Source organism: Nestor notabilis, unplaced genomic scaffold (assembly GCF_000696875.1).
Source record: "Nestor notabilis isolate BGI_N333 unplaced genomic scaffold, ASM69687v1 scaffold1188, whole genome shotgun sequence".
NCBI classification, from domain to species: domain Eukaryota; kingdom Metazoa; phylum Chordata; class Aves; order Psittaciformes; family Psittacidae; genus Nestor; species Nestor notabilis.
The window spans coordinates 31,610-46,793 of record NW_009939484.1 but is presented as its reverse complement, the minus strand read 5'-3'; the positions used below and the strand labels follow the sequence as shown (position 1 = coordinate 46,793).

General features: G+C 43.0%; 1 protein-coding gene across 1 annotated transcript in view; it reads right to left on the bottom strand.

Annotated features, from left to right (window-relative positions):
• Positions 1 to 10,846: 10,846 nt before the first annotated feature.
• The window catches only part of CDC5L (cell division cycle 5-like), a gene marked incomplete at its 5' end in the record, with an annotated part of 33,565 nt that continues 29,227 nt past the window's right edge, over positions 10,847 to 15,184 (bottom strand). The window contains 2 exons of the mRNA XM_010019869.1: positions 10,847 to 11,317; positions 13,320 to 13,532. Of these exons, the coding sequence (XP_010018171.1) occupies positions 11,213 to 11,317; positions 13,320 to 13,532 (318 nt within the window). The remainder of the gene's footprint in view (positions 11,318 to 13,319; positions 13,533 to 15,184) is intronic.

The window sequence follows — 15,184 nt, the reverse complement described above, 5'->3', positions numbered from 1 at the left end:
AGCAGGAATCAGGACCAATTATTAACAACTATCATCCTGGGAGAATGAATTTAATACGGGCACACACCCCATCTTAGGGACAGGGACAGGCCTGGTTTAGTTTCCTGGCACAGATGTGGCCATGCACTGCAAGGAGGACTCTGTAAACTCAGTGGGGCAGGCAGCAAACAGTGAGCAGCTCTGGCCTCTACACCCAGTTCCAAGGATTGCTCAGTGACTGGATATAACAAACACAGACAAACCTGACCAGAGCCTCCTAACCTCTTCCTTGGAGTGCTCCTCTCCACCTGTCTGGGGAAGTGAGAAGAGGAGCTGATTGCCTTGTTGCTACACTGCAAAATTGGGCAGCTCCTGGTCCAGGCATTGCTTCCCAGTAGAGAGCTATGGGGATGAGTCTCTTCCAGCTGCAGCTGCCCCTCCTCTTGGTTTTTACTGGACCAAGTGCTCTGCTGAGGAGCTTGAGCCAGAGATGGCCAAGGACCAGATACATCACCCGAGTCCCATCATCTCTGGAGTGCGGTGATGCCAGAAAGAAGGCATTTGAGGTCAGCCCTGCACGTGTGACAGGAGCAGAAAACCATCAGGACACACTTTTTTTGCTCTTTTGCTGAATTTTGCTGGCACACATCTCATGTGTCAGGTCATCCCTTCACACATACACACGTGTGCGCTTCATTACAGCTCCTTGTCTCCCTCCCTTCCTCCACTTTGCTCCGCTTCCCTGCTGTATCCTCCTTCCACCCTGGGGCTTGGAAGCTGTGTTGAGCCTCTACAAGAAAACTGTTTCCATCTGTGGGCTATGACAGGCTCTCAGCCGCTGTGCAGCTGTTCTCAGGCTTCTGCTCCCTAAACCAACAGGACCGGTGGGGAAAGGGCACCTTGCTGCTGACTGTCTTCACAAGCTGTTACCTGACTGTGGGTTTGGACTGTGGTCTTTGGACAGTGCCAGCAATAGGCATAGGACCCTTCCGACAAGCTAAACCAATGAGCAGGGCTACAAGAGCTAAAGGAAGATTTCAGCAAGGTGGGTTGTAGCAATCTGGTGTCATCCACACCATTAATGCAGGAAGGGTCCAACGGGTTCTTAGGCAACCTCTCCTTCTTGAGGCAAAAAAGGATCTTGTATGTGCTGTGCTCAGGCAGCTCTGTCTGTGGCATGTGATTTCTCCCCATTTGGTTACCTATCAACCTATTACTGACTCGATCTGGTTGGATGTCAAATATCACCAAACTCTGAAGAAAGCTCTTCAAGCCTCCTTAGAGCACTCCTTCTGGCTTTGGTCATACAGCCTTGGATACTCAGACCACTGCAGATCAGATTTCTGAAAGGTTAAAACTCCTGTGAAGCATTTCTGGTAGATACCTAAGGCAACTTTCCTTTTGTGCCAAAGGCTCTTCTCAGCAGTGTCCAGAGAGGTTGGGTGTCTGCTTCTCCTTGAAACCAATGGGACAAAGGTGCTGGATTTGTGTTCCTGAAGACACCAGAAATAGCTCGGATACTTTGGATGAGATCAAAAGGAAGAGCTTGCAAGTGGAACTTGCAGATAATTTAGCTAGTTTGGCCCCAAAAACTATCTACAGTCCTTAAGCCCCCTCATTACTTTGTCACAAACTTTTCTTTGTCACAAACATGTCACAGAACTGGTGCAGGCTGGAGGGTCCTTTCTAGTCTAAACAACCACCATAGGCTCTCACAAGTGAAAGTATCCCCAGAAGGGCCAGGTACAGTATAACTGAACCCCAGTTTGGAGTTCAGCATAGTGTGACTACATTCATTCTTATGCTTCAAGGCTTCAGAGGTACCACTCAGTATCTCTGATCCAAAGGCAAGGAAGTCCTTTAGAGAAATCTGTCCCTTACAATACCAGAGGGTTGGCAGCCTGCTGTCCTTACCTTAGTAGGTAAGTAGGTGCCTCCCAACAAGCTGGCTTCTCTTGACCTCTCCTGGACAAGCCTTTATCATTTGTTGTTATCTTTTGCTTGGTATTAGCAAGACATGTGTCTGCCTGGCTCAAGCTTCCACTGCAAACCCTTGTTCTTCTGGCTGAGTTGGCAGTTTCCTCAATTACTGTCACAACCACCTCTCGCGTGGCCGCATCGGCTTGGCTGTGCTCCTGAGATCACTCACTGCTGCTGGAACAAGGGAAGGCAGGCAGACGCTTGTGCATTCTCTGGTGATGCACAATCTGCGTCCTGTGGTCACCGGGTAAATGTAAAATTAAAACAGATCCTTGTTGTTAACCAAGAGGTATTTGCAATAAAAGGAAGTTAAATATAGTGCTGGAGGGGTTGGTTTGCTGCTAATAATATGTTACAGGACCTGCTAGGAAATTGGATTCACTGCTCTATCCTCGCTTCCATGGTTCAGTTCATCCCGTTTAATGTGATTTAGAATTAGGTGGGATTTTTCATGCCAATTTTTTTTTTTGCCTGGACATTGGTAGCATTGCCATTGTTAAGAATGACAGAATAAAATCCACAGGATGTGTTATAGCAAGCATGAAATATATAAAATATAATCCTTGAGCCTTCTTTCCTTTCTGTACAATCCCTTCGTGAGGTAGAGGATGACCTGCTACTCCCATCTTCCTATCTAGAGACAGGGCCAAAGCCAAAAAAGTCTGCCTTCACTGGAATTTGGATGCTTTCCAAGCAATATAGTGATGCCGGATGGTTAATCTCTGTTACCAAAAGTCTGGATCTTCATACTCCTAACAGTGCTGAAGGTTTGACTTCTCCTCTGGAAAGGCACTTTGTCATATAGAAATGACACACTTGTGTGACTAAATATCTGCTACAGGTACAGAAACCGGCTGGGGCCCTCTAAAGCAATGTTTCTGTAATACCAGAAAGCCTAAGGATGGGTTTAGACATGTTTAGACATGCACCACAAAGCAATACCTTTGGTATTTAGCCCACAGAACTGGGACGTCAGAGTGATTTTTGGGGAACATGGGATCCACCAATGTCTGAAAGCTGAGCACATAAGTATTAAAGGAACTATCTCCTCTTTTACCACTGCTCCTAGGTTTGGGTTGGAAGGGACCTTAAAGCTCATCTAGTTCCAAACCCCCTGCCATGGGCCAGGACACCTTCCACTAGACCAGGTTGGCCCAAGCCCCGTCCAACCTGGCTTTGAACACTGCCAGGGATGGGGCAGCCACAGCTTCTCTCTGCAACATGTGCCAGCACCTCAGCACCCTGTGAGAGATTGAGCCGAAATCAGACTCCACTGTCCATTGTCTCAAAGATTGGTCTGAGAAGCTGAGATGGAATTCCGCCTGGGACAAGGGTGTGAGGAGCTGAACTGGGACTTAACCATCCATTGCCTGAGGGATGAGTGGGAAAGAGCTAAGACTCTTCCGTCCATTACCTCAAGGACTGGTGTGAGGAATTGCTACCTATTATCCCAAGAATTGCTGCAGGCCTGTGCAGTTGAAGAGCTGGCTGCAAGACCAGGGAAACTGGTCCACCAGGAACGTGTAATACGTGACATAGAGAACAGAGGTATTCCCCCCAACTCATTATAAAAGGAGGAAAAGGCAATCACCAAGAGACACGTTGCCAGGGAGCCATTGCCACGAGGATGACTCCGGAAGGACACCTCCGTGAGGACACTCTCCACCAATGACTGCTACAGACCCTGAGGGACACCCTCCAGGAACCATTGCCAGGAGGATGTGTCCAGAAGGATGCCTCCACGAGGACACCCACCTCCGATGACTACTACAGATTCTTGGGGGACACTCTGCTCCGATACCAACTACAAAACCCTGAAGGACTCCCACCACCAACGATGACAGATCCCTGGGACACTACTGGATCCACAGTGGTGACTATTTCTCTCTCTCACTCTGTCTGCACCTCGAATCCTTGCTTCATTTTCTACCTTTTTTCCAATCTGTCCTATTGCTATCCCCTTTATTACAATAATTTCCCCTCTTTATAGTAATTGTCTTTTTGTAATAAACTTACTAATTGATCATGGTACTTGACCTTGTTTGTGTCTGAATTTCACTCTTATGATCACGAACTGAAACAGGGTCCGACACTGGGGTTTTCTCCAATCAGACCCTGACACAATCTCACAGGGAAGAATTTCTTCCTTATGTCTAATCTAAATTTCCCCTCTGTCAGTTTAAAGCCATTCCCCATCGTCCTGTCTCTACAGGCTCTTGTCAAAATCCCCTCTCCAGCTTTCTTGTCGGCCCCTTTAGGCAATGGAAGCTGCTCTAAGGTCTCCCTGGAGCCTTCTCCAGGCTGAACAAGCCCAGCTCTCTCAGCCTGTCTCCACAGGAGAGATGCTCCAGCCCTCTGATTATCTTTGTGGCCTCCTCTGGACTTGCTCCAAGAGCTTCATGTCCTTCTTATGCTGGGTGCTCCAGAGCTGAATGCTCTAAATTTATAGCAAAAAGACCAGCATTGTTTCTTTTTAAATAAAACACCAGGACAAAAGCAAATAAAAGCATCTAAGATCACTGTTGTAGCCAGGATGAGCTAAGGTCATAGAAGCAGCATGGTTTGAAGGGAGAATATCTTCCAGCAAACCAGCTGGAAAAGGGAGATCAGATTCTAGTTTCAGAGTTCAAGAGTTCATGTACATCTGTGTTCACCTATATGGTTTAATGAAAGACCCTTCCTCTTCCCAAACCCTTGAAAGTGCTTTCGTAGGAGCACGGACCAAGGAAGGGCCAGCCTGTTCTGTGCTGAAGATTGATTTGGTTGAGCTTGAATTAAGAAAGAAAAGTGTGGGGGGACACAATCTATGACATAATTTAACTTTTATTTATAATCATTTTATTGTCTGCCATGCAGATTAATTAATGTGGCCAGTAAACTCACTTTTTTTTTAAGATCCAGCTGCAGTGATGGTCCTGGCCAAGACCTAAGATAATTCATGAACATTAATAGATAAGAGGGAGGCAGCTTTGAAATCAGTGCTTTATACAATGGGCAGATATTATGAAGATCAGTGTAAAAATTAGTTAAAATAAAAATCATACAGCTGAATTACTACAGGGGTGCCTTTGTGTCTGAGGTTCAACCAGTGCATACAGTCCTTTTAATCAGAATTAGTTCTGGAATAGATTTTGCTGGCCATAGAGCTAAAAACATAATCCTAGCTGGCTCATTCAGCTTTATTAAGCATCTCTGACTATTTTTCAAAAGAGGATCTCTTTCTTCTCCCGACAGAAAAGCTCATCAAATGCAGACAGGAGTGGAGAGGAAAGGAAATCTCAGCTTCATTGAAGTTGAAGCCAAATCTCCCATTGGTTTCACTGGGGCCACAATCTCACCTAAGCTGCATAACATGCTTTAAAATGCTACTGGCATGATAATTATACAAAATAGACCCCACGTTTCTCTTTTGGGAGAGAGAAGGGAGTGGGAGGAGAAGAGTGGAACTTAACATACACGTTTGTCTGATCCTATGAGGCATTTACCAGTAGCGTGTACTTGGCAAAAGATCTGATATACGAACTGAATAAGTAATAAAATAGCCTGTGTTTCCTTGTGTCACAATTCGTAAATGCTTTCGATGTACATAAATGATCTTAAAAGAGGTACTTGCATTTCCTTTGAGGAATCTTTAAGGAATCCAAATACATCAGAACCACGGTTGTAACTTGGAAACGTGAAAGTGATCTAATAAGGCAGACTCTGTCTAATCAGATATGTGAAAAACCTTTGACTTTGACTTGAAAGCAAGATTTTTCTAACCCTGACACTAAGGCATCTCTTAATAAATTGTATAAAAAACCCCAAACCAGAAAACACCCCCTAACAAGTGGCAAACAACCAAACCCACTATGAGTAATCAGACCAGCGGCAGAAGTGATGCTGTGAAACACTGCTTGCACCCACTTCTTTACCTTTTCACCTACTGTGTGTTTCACAGTTACACCTGAGGCAGCAGGAACTGGTTAAAGCCTCCTCATTCAAATACATCAAAAACTTAATGAGCCATAGGCTAGCTGGAGGGGAGAGGAGGGACTCGCAGCACCTAAATGCAACCAAAAAGTGAAGCTCCTTTTTATCCACTGCTACTCCCCTTTGCTGCAGTCATTAACACCCTGATTCAACAAAGTGCTTAGAGACCAGGCTGAACTTGTAAAGCAGTGGGACAATTGTATGTACTCAGTGGGGATAAAGGGATGGATCAATTTACATACATTTTTAAAGTCCTTTTCTGAATCAGGGTCCGATCTCACTCCCATGTGAGATAACATGAGTACAAGTCTTCAAGACCAACAGAACCAGGTGTTCTGTTGTTCATAAGAAAAGGTATAAGCTGGGGACCTAGAAAGGCAGAAAGTGCAGGTCTGGAATCAGTTATAGGGACACTTTGCTTTTAGATGAGTATCTGGCTATTTTTCAACATGCATTTCACTTTACTAAGAAAATGGAGAAAATGCTATCTGATACTTCACTTTTAAATCCTGCTTGGAAGACAGGTGTTGCTTTGAACCCACAGTATGGAAGATAACTGCAAGCTGGATTCCAGAGATGAATGTGAGGCAGATTAAGTCCAGACCACAATAATGTCATCTTCTCCAGCAACATCACTGTCCTGGGATATCGAAGGCAAGCCAAAGTTCACACACTAGTTTAAGATACTGCTAGCTAGTTTGCAGCCAAAGCAAAAAGTTCAGACATGGGTTTGGATGCTTTTTATTTAGAAAACTATGTTCAGGCCATGTTTGCAAAAAGCAATGAATCTCCAGCTTTTATCATCAGGGGCTCAGATCCAGCTGAGTCAGTTACAGTGCCTAATTGGGGGTAGTTGCCTCATGTTAGCTACTTGCCTTGGAGCCATGTTTCACAGTCACTTTAAGCAGACGAAGTGGGACAGGATCTGACAGAGGCGATTCTGCCCCACTTCCACCTTCTCTTGCACTTCCTACCTCAAAAGTTGGCCCAACTCATCTGTACAGGGGATTGCACAGCTAAGGTGGATCAACATAGTTAAAAGCAAATGTGGCTGCCCCAGTGCTTGCACCAGCAAACAAGGTGCCAAAGACAAGATGCTACTTCTGTTGGCACTGCAAGTCTCTGCTTAAGGAAGCCAGAGAACTACAGTGTATCTTGGCCATTGCTGGCTGGAGTGACTAATTACGTTAGAACAGTGCATATTTCGCTGGAGATTTGCCATGTTTTGAAGAGCTGACTCCAGCTTTGCTGGATTTCTCACAGGGAACCTCCTGTGCCTTAGAAAAGTCTCCCCCTTAACTCCAGCTCACACTTGATTTTTGTTATCTGCAGGTATGGGTGAAACACTCAGCTGTTGTAATTTAATGCTGCTGTTCTATTAGCTTCCCCAGGTACCTGTATCCAACTACATTGAAGTAATGACAGTCTTATCAACTCCACAGACTTTGAAGCAGGATCCAGCTATGGGATTGATCCAATATGTAAACGCCAAGTCTGATTCCAGGAAGGGAGGAAAATCATCAGCTGAAATTATTTAAAGACTTGCAGATATATCTTGGCATGCTAAATGGAAATGAAGGAATTTCTCAGAATGTTAAATAGCTCTCAAAAATAATCATTAACACACAGAGCACAACCCCCATCCCACCTCTGTCACTCAGTCACTGTTAGCTAGTTTGCAGTATTTGTGGTTATGCTTATTATTGTTCCTGGAAACAAAGACCAAATCAGTGGCTGACTTCAGAAGTTTAAAGTAAAAATATGGCGTCAAGGTGTGCTGGTCACTCTAGTGTCCACCAATACCTGCATTTGATTTACAAAGTATTTTAGAAGGAGATTAAAGGAGCATTGTTTGGGATATACACTGGATGTAAGCCCAAGAAAGAGATCTAGAAAGCCCAAGCTCCATCACCACCCGCTGTTGGGAGCATTGGCATCTACCAGCATTCAAATTTGAACAAATTTCCTAAGCACTCCTGTTTAAGCTACCACACCTGAATTCCTTAATCTGGGGATGTCCTAGCCAGGCTCTGCTGCTCCATTCACATCCCTCTGGATCCAACAGACACATGCACAGTGTGAAGTTTTAGGTGTGATTTCAGCAAATCTAAGACTGGCTGCCTTAGAGTGGGCACTGAGGCTATGAATGATACCCAGGACTAACAACCCCAGAAAACATCTGTCAGTGACAAGTTACTGCCCTGTGGCATTGAAATATTTCTGGAAAAGGAGGCAGGACTGGCGCCATAGTCACACCTCTGCCAGTATTTTGTGTCTAAAATTAATGGTCCAAGGCTCTAGTAGCAGTGATCCAGGATAAAGTCAAGATGGAGGAGTCTCTATAGCTTAGTATCGCCTCTGCATTTTCTGTCCTCTGGTCACTACAGTCCTGATTACAGCAGGGCTCATTTAGGACCCTCAGCAGTACCCGACATAAAGCCTTCCCCAGCACTCTTTTTGAGCTCAAGAAGCACCACTGGGCCTTAAGCACCTTCTGAACCAAAAGAGCCTGTCCCTGGCTCACAACAGGATTGCTTGGCAGCCAAGGGTAGGCAAAAAGCCAAAGCAAGGTATAACTGAGCTTTAGATAAGGCAAGAGACATTGTTTCATTAGTTTTCTTTCATTAGTGAAATAGGCAGAAGCTTCAGGACAAGATTCTGATTAAAGACAGGGAAAACAGTGTAAGCATTGTGTAAACAAGCTGAGCTGGAGAAAACACTGAACAAACCTCCTGCAGACACTTTTCAAGTATCTACTACCTTGTATCTACTGCTCTGCATGCCAAAAATGCTTATCTGCTACAACTAAAAATTGGTTAATTGTACGGGTTTTAAGAAAGAAGTCTCTTGCAATCTATCAGTCCTTCTGAATTTGCCACTAAAAACTATTTGCTAAGGCAGAGTGTTTGAATACCTGTCTTGCTCCAAAGCTGTCAAAAAGACAGGAAACTTCAAAGAGGATTTGCTGCAGCCCTAAAAAGAAAGGAAATAATTGTAGTTGTGGTATTGGTAAGCCTACAAGGCTTTTCTCTTAATATCTGTAGCTACCACACAACCACAAGAACTGTCATGATGTGCATTTATATGATTTTTCCTTTTGGGTATAACCATCCAAACTAAAATACCCCATATGCTAAAAGATTGATGCTTAATACTTCTTTCCAGATGTGCTCTGGTTTCGTTAAATATTTAACACATTTCTAGAAGAACGCAGTCTATAATTGCATTAATACTTCAGAAGAATGATGTCCTGGTGAGTAAAGGGAAAGATATTCCAAGGCTGGCTGTGTACCTACTCCTGCCAGTGATCACTACAAATCAGACAGGTTGCCTTTAAAAGAAGCTGATTACCACTGATCAACACAGATGGCACTTAAATAGCTACAGGACCAGAAACTTGACAGTGTCCCCCAGGACAAGGCATAAACAAAGCAACATTCTGTAACATGGTAAACTTGCAGACAGCAAAGTCTTAATTTAAATTCAAGTATCTACAAGCAAAATTTGATGATGCGTGCAACTGGATGTATCTAGTTGCTGAATTCTGTGCTGTTAAGAACACAGTTTTGCCTTTTTCCCTATGCAGTTCCACAATTACTCAAAAGACCCAAAGTCTAAGAGCTGGAAATAACATGGATCCCTGAATACGTGATGAACATCTCCACAAAGATAAAAATACAAAAGCAATCCTCTAATGAGATGCTTGACTCTGGCAAATGCATATATTAAAAGCATAGGGAGTGGCTGGCAAAATTTTAAACAGTAACATCAAACTTAAGTGCAGTCTGACTAGACAGTACTTGGAAAATTATTTTGGATAAGACTTAGAAAAGTACTTCAAAGAATAGGAAATAATGCAGTCACCCCTTTCAATCCCATCCTTACCCTTCAGAAGAACAGTCAAAGCAGCAAGAAAATGACAACTTGTTGAGGTGTGGTGAGAGGAGTAGTAAATATGGAGCTTTTCTCCAACCCACCCCACAGCTGTTCTGGGCAACAGAGCTTGAGCTACCAACTTGCAAGGAGCAACAGGAAATACTACCGAGGCCCTCAAAAGTACTGTGTGCTCAGGATGTACTCCATGAACCCCTAAATGATGGCACACAAGATGATTTTGTGAAATGATGTGATCGTGCCTGCAGTAGCAAAATAAACTACATTCACAGGATGCTCCCAGGCTATCGGGCACACGCCATAAAGCTACCAGCGCTGGCCACTTCCCCATTGCTGATTGAGCATTCCTAGTGTCCCTGGCCTATATTAATTCACAAACCAAGACCTAGGGATGCTTTGAACACACCAGTTGATCAGAGCCAGAACAGAGCAAAGGACAATTCTAAAATCTGAACAGAAGAAGCAGCTGTGTTCCAGTGCTTGTGATGTGCAAAAATCATATGTACAGAGCCTCCACAACCATCTTCCACAAGGTCTGGGCCAAGGTAGATCTGTGATGTTACCTAAGTCCTTCCACCCACTGCATAGAAGTCATCAGAAAAAGGTTCATCAACCAGATGGAAGGAACATGGATCATGCACAGATGATTTTAAATGCATTAATACTTAGAAAATGTAAGCATGTATTTTCTGCTGAAATCTATGGGAACTGATAGGCTACAGGGTGCTTTTATAAAAACTTAAGCCTACTGTGTTTGAGGATAGTGAAGTTATGCTTACTGTCAGTACAGTATGACCACTGGAGCCTCTTGGTAAAAATGGGAATGTTTAGTCACAGGCACAAAGGAGAAGCAGGAACATGGTGTTACATGGACTGCAATTATCCCGCACAAGTCCTTCCTATTACAAATTCCAGCCTTAGGAAATAAAACCAGCAGCAGAGGAAGGGAAGAAAGACAATTTACCAGAAATACAAGAGGCCTGAGATAGAGGAGGATTCAATTTTAGTTAAAAGATAGGCATAACATTCCCAGTTTATTCAAAAGACATTATTCTGCAGGCATGTATCTTACAAGTCTTAAGACTGATAAAACACTAGGAACAATGTGATAACCCTAGCAAATGAAGACATGGCTAAAATCAGAGCAGAGTGATTTCTTTTTTTTTTTTCCTTTTAATAAAATTTTGGCCATTTCAGTCCAATTTTTAATTTTGGCCAAAGCCATTCATACATAGAGCATTTTGAATAGTCCATTAAATGAACAAAACTTGACAAGATGCAAAGAGCAGACTACATTTGATTTCTGCAACACACTAGGTAAGAGTTGCTGGAGAAGTATCTGTACACCTTAAAAATGTTACATCAGCAATGAATGGAATTTTGTGCTTTAATACTTTGCTTGAAAAGTCTCTTTATCCAACATGAAGTCAGCAAATCTCTGCTGGAGCTCCTTTTCTCTCTCTTGCTGTCGCTGCACATCTTCCTTCAGACACTGCAAGGAAAACATAATTAAGCAACCAGACAGTTTTCCAATAGTCACACCAATGAAGATCTTCACCAAAGGTTGTATTTTAGTTTCTTCAGAGAAAGGGGTCAGAATAGAGATAGGACATCACTAAAATTACTTATTTTAAATACATTTTATATATAAACAGAGCAGTTGATGTAGAGTATCAAGAATCACAGTTATTTTATTTCAAATGTCAGGTATCTTACCCTGTTTTTGACAACAGTTAGTATCAAATGCCTCAAAAGGAAAGATTTCAAATTGGAAACTTGCCACAAGTATTGCACTTAACAGTTATCCACGGATTCTTCTTCCATGAGTTTGTTCAAAACATTTTTTGGGTAACCTTCCTCATCCATCCTGCATCCTGCAACAAGGCCTTCTACAGTCCTTCTTCCACTAACTACAAGGGCAGGAAGAACTAATGCTTCTTCTGAAATTGCCAGCTGCTAGTTCGTTTGATCTCCTTTCACTCTTGTATCAGAAGAGACAGTAAATGTATTCTGAGGATTATCCCTGCGTAAAATCCCATTTACTAAAACCAGGTGCCATTAGTAGCTATCAAGCTATTTAATACATTTTTACTGTTAACTCCACTAACTCGATTAATCACTTCTGAGCCTGCAAACACACCTATAAGCATGTCTAAACAGTCTTCACAAATTAGTTTTAAGAACTGATATATTTTATCTTTTTTCTAGCAAGTGGCTGGGAAGATCTGTAGTGGTAGGACAAGGGGTACCAGTATCAAACTTAAACAGGGGAAGTTTATAGATGTAAGGAAGAAGTTCTTTACAGTGAGGGTGGTGAGGCACTGGAATGGGTTGCCCAAGGAAGTTGTGAATGCTCCATCCCTGGTGGTGTTCAAGGCCAGGCTGGGCAGAGCCTTGGGCAACATAGTTTAGTGTGAGGTGTCCCTGCCCATGGCAGAGGGGTTGCAACTAGATAATCTTATAGTTCTTTCCAACCCTAACTATCCTATGATTCTATGATCTGAGACTCAAGGAAAAATTATGTTCAGATGAGTATTGTTTCTTGGAAAGCAAGCCTGGCACCGGCTCAAGCCTAGGACTGAGTCTTGGTTGAGGGTTGCCTTGTTAGTTGAATAAAGCAGATAATATCCTGAAGACCCCTGAACTAAGAGCACTGGGTCTGGGGTAGGTCTGTTTTCAGGGTGGCTCTGTTTTCATGTGTCTCAAGCGTACCTGTTTTTGCTAGTTCCTGGCTGAAGTTAAATCTGCTTAAGAGAAAGAGCTATCTTCCTCCTTAGAGCCACACCAACCAGTTAGAGGCCAGTAAGGCAGGTGGCATTATCAGGAGGTCCACATGCACACATTAATTAGCAACAGTACCACAGGCAAATGGCCTGAACACTGAGGATGGCTCAAAACAATAATTACAGAACAACTGCTCAGCTTCTGAAGCAGAGAACCATGTTTAAATCAGTACAATAACTCCATTTCAGTACTGGCTTTCCAGAAGTCCAGCCATTTGCAAGACCAATGAAAATGTTAGCTTCAGGGAGCAATACAATCAACAGGTGAAAAGAAAGGAGAATCTCCTGTAGCGTATACTGGCATTTGGTCCACTGACTTTTAAGGAAGCAGGAGGCTTTACACAAGTTTCAGATCTACCTTAAGTTCTAACAGTAATTAAAAACAAGACAAGCTGAATTAAGATAGATATGGAACTTCTGCTCATTCTCACTGCAGAAGATTAATAAAATAAACCACACAAGGAAATAAAATAAAAATGAATTTAAAGAACACACTAGTAGATTAGTCCCAGCTTCTAATATATATATCACAGAATCTTTGATATTGAAATGAACGGCAGAGGAGTTGGGCCATAGCCAAAAGTATAATTTTAAAAGACCATTAAAAACTTGATACAAACTCAGGCTGTGAACCTCAGAGCCTTGTAAAAACATTTTTTCCTGTGCAAAGTGCCTGTATGGGACCTAAGGTATTGCTTTTAGGAATCTCACCTCCAGTCTCCGGGGGATTGCAGCATCTTCATGTTTCTTCAGTTCCTCAAAAGTACGTAGCTCCAGATGTGCCTGTTCAATTTGGTCCCACAAATCATTCAATTGTTTGATGAGGCCCATTGCCCGAGACTGATAACCACCAAGCAAGATCTTCAGCTTCTTCTCCATCTTGGCAGCCCTCTTTGCTTCAGTTGTCATGTGACCTCTGTTTATCTGTCAGAAAGAACCCAAGAATTGTTTTATCTATCCAGAACTCAAAATCCAAACCAAACAAAAGAGTAGTAAAAATGTATCTGTGGAACTTTATTGAGTTGATTGGGATCTTTGAATTCTATTAACAAATCATATTGCAGATTCTACAACAATCTAGATTTCTGGATTAAAACCTTTACAACATAAATAGATTATTTTGGGGGGTGAAGTCTACCAGTCAAAAGAAGAATGACGACACACTCAGTTATGCTTTACAGACAGGAGTTGTTGAAGGTGCTGAGCTACCCAAGCAGCCAAGTCACATGACAGCTTGCCATGCCACATCCCATTTATACAGGAGATGTCCTATGCCTTAGTAAAGTAAAACTAAATAAAGATGTTATGTTCCTCCTTTTCCAAATTATAATCTTGGTCTGTAAAAGCAGCCATGTCTTTCAATCCTTCTGCCTATCCTAACAGCATTCATCTAAATCATATTCCATACAGTAAAAAGGCAACTTGGAACGTTAAGGCAGCTCTGAATCTGACTCTCTGGTGCAGAGAACCATAATGAAAACATTTAGACTGGTCTGAGTGGTAAATGAATGGCAATGTTGGGGCACGGAAGCACTGCAAGGAACTGCAGAAGGGCTATTAAAATGGTAACTAAATCCTACTATCTGCCTGCATGCACTTTCTCAGGCCATCCATATCAGGAGACAAAGGACTAAGACTAAATATGACAAACTTACAGGGGTGGGACAGTATGAAGACACAAACTACTGTCTGCTTCTAAAAGGTATGAAAGACAAATAAAAATACCAAACCCATGGTCACCATCCCAAGAAGTACCCAGGTGCCATGATGAGAACTCAGAAAGTGGTGACCATTCACTGCTGGTCATCATTAAGCATCTCAGAAACACCGCTTGGATCAAATACCTTAATTCTGCACAAATTACTCGATTACATTCAAAGTCAGGCGGGACGGAGCTTTTAGCAAGCTGATCTAGTGAAAGACACTCCCGCCCATGGCAGGGGGGGTTGGATGAGGTGATTCCCACTCAATCCATTACATGATTTTGAATCTCAATGTTTTTAAGCATGTGAGTATGAGACTGCAAACAAGTGAGATTGGTTTTATCTTAAAATAAGGTAACCTCACCTAAGTCTAAGATCTCCCATTTACCTTTACTGCCTGACTATAATGCTGGATGGAACATTACCCCCTCCTGAGCTATACCCAAAAGCTGAAGCTCCCCAGTGGCCTCTCTAGAAACACTGCTTTTACAGAATCACAGAGTAGTTAGGGTTGGAAAGGACCTTAAGATCATCTAGTTCCAACCCCCCTGCCATGAGCAGGGACACCACACACACTAAACTAGGTCGCCTAAGGCTCTGTCCAGCCTGGCCTTAAATGCCTCCAGGGTTGGAGCATTCACAGCTTCCTTGGGCAACCTATTCCAGTGCCTCACCACCCTCACTGTGAAGAACTTCTTCCTTAGATCTAACCTAAACTTCCCCTGTTTAAGTTTAAAGCCATTCCCCCTTGTCCTACCACTACAGTCCCTAATGAAGAGTCCCTCCCCAGCATCCTTGTAGGCCACCTTCAGATACTGGAAGGCTGCTCTGAGGTCTCCACGCAGCCTTCTCTTCTCCAGGCCGAACAGCCAG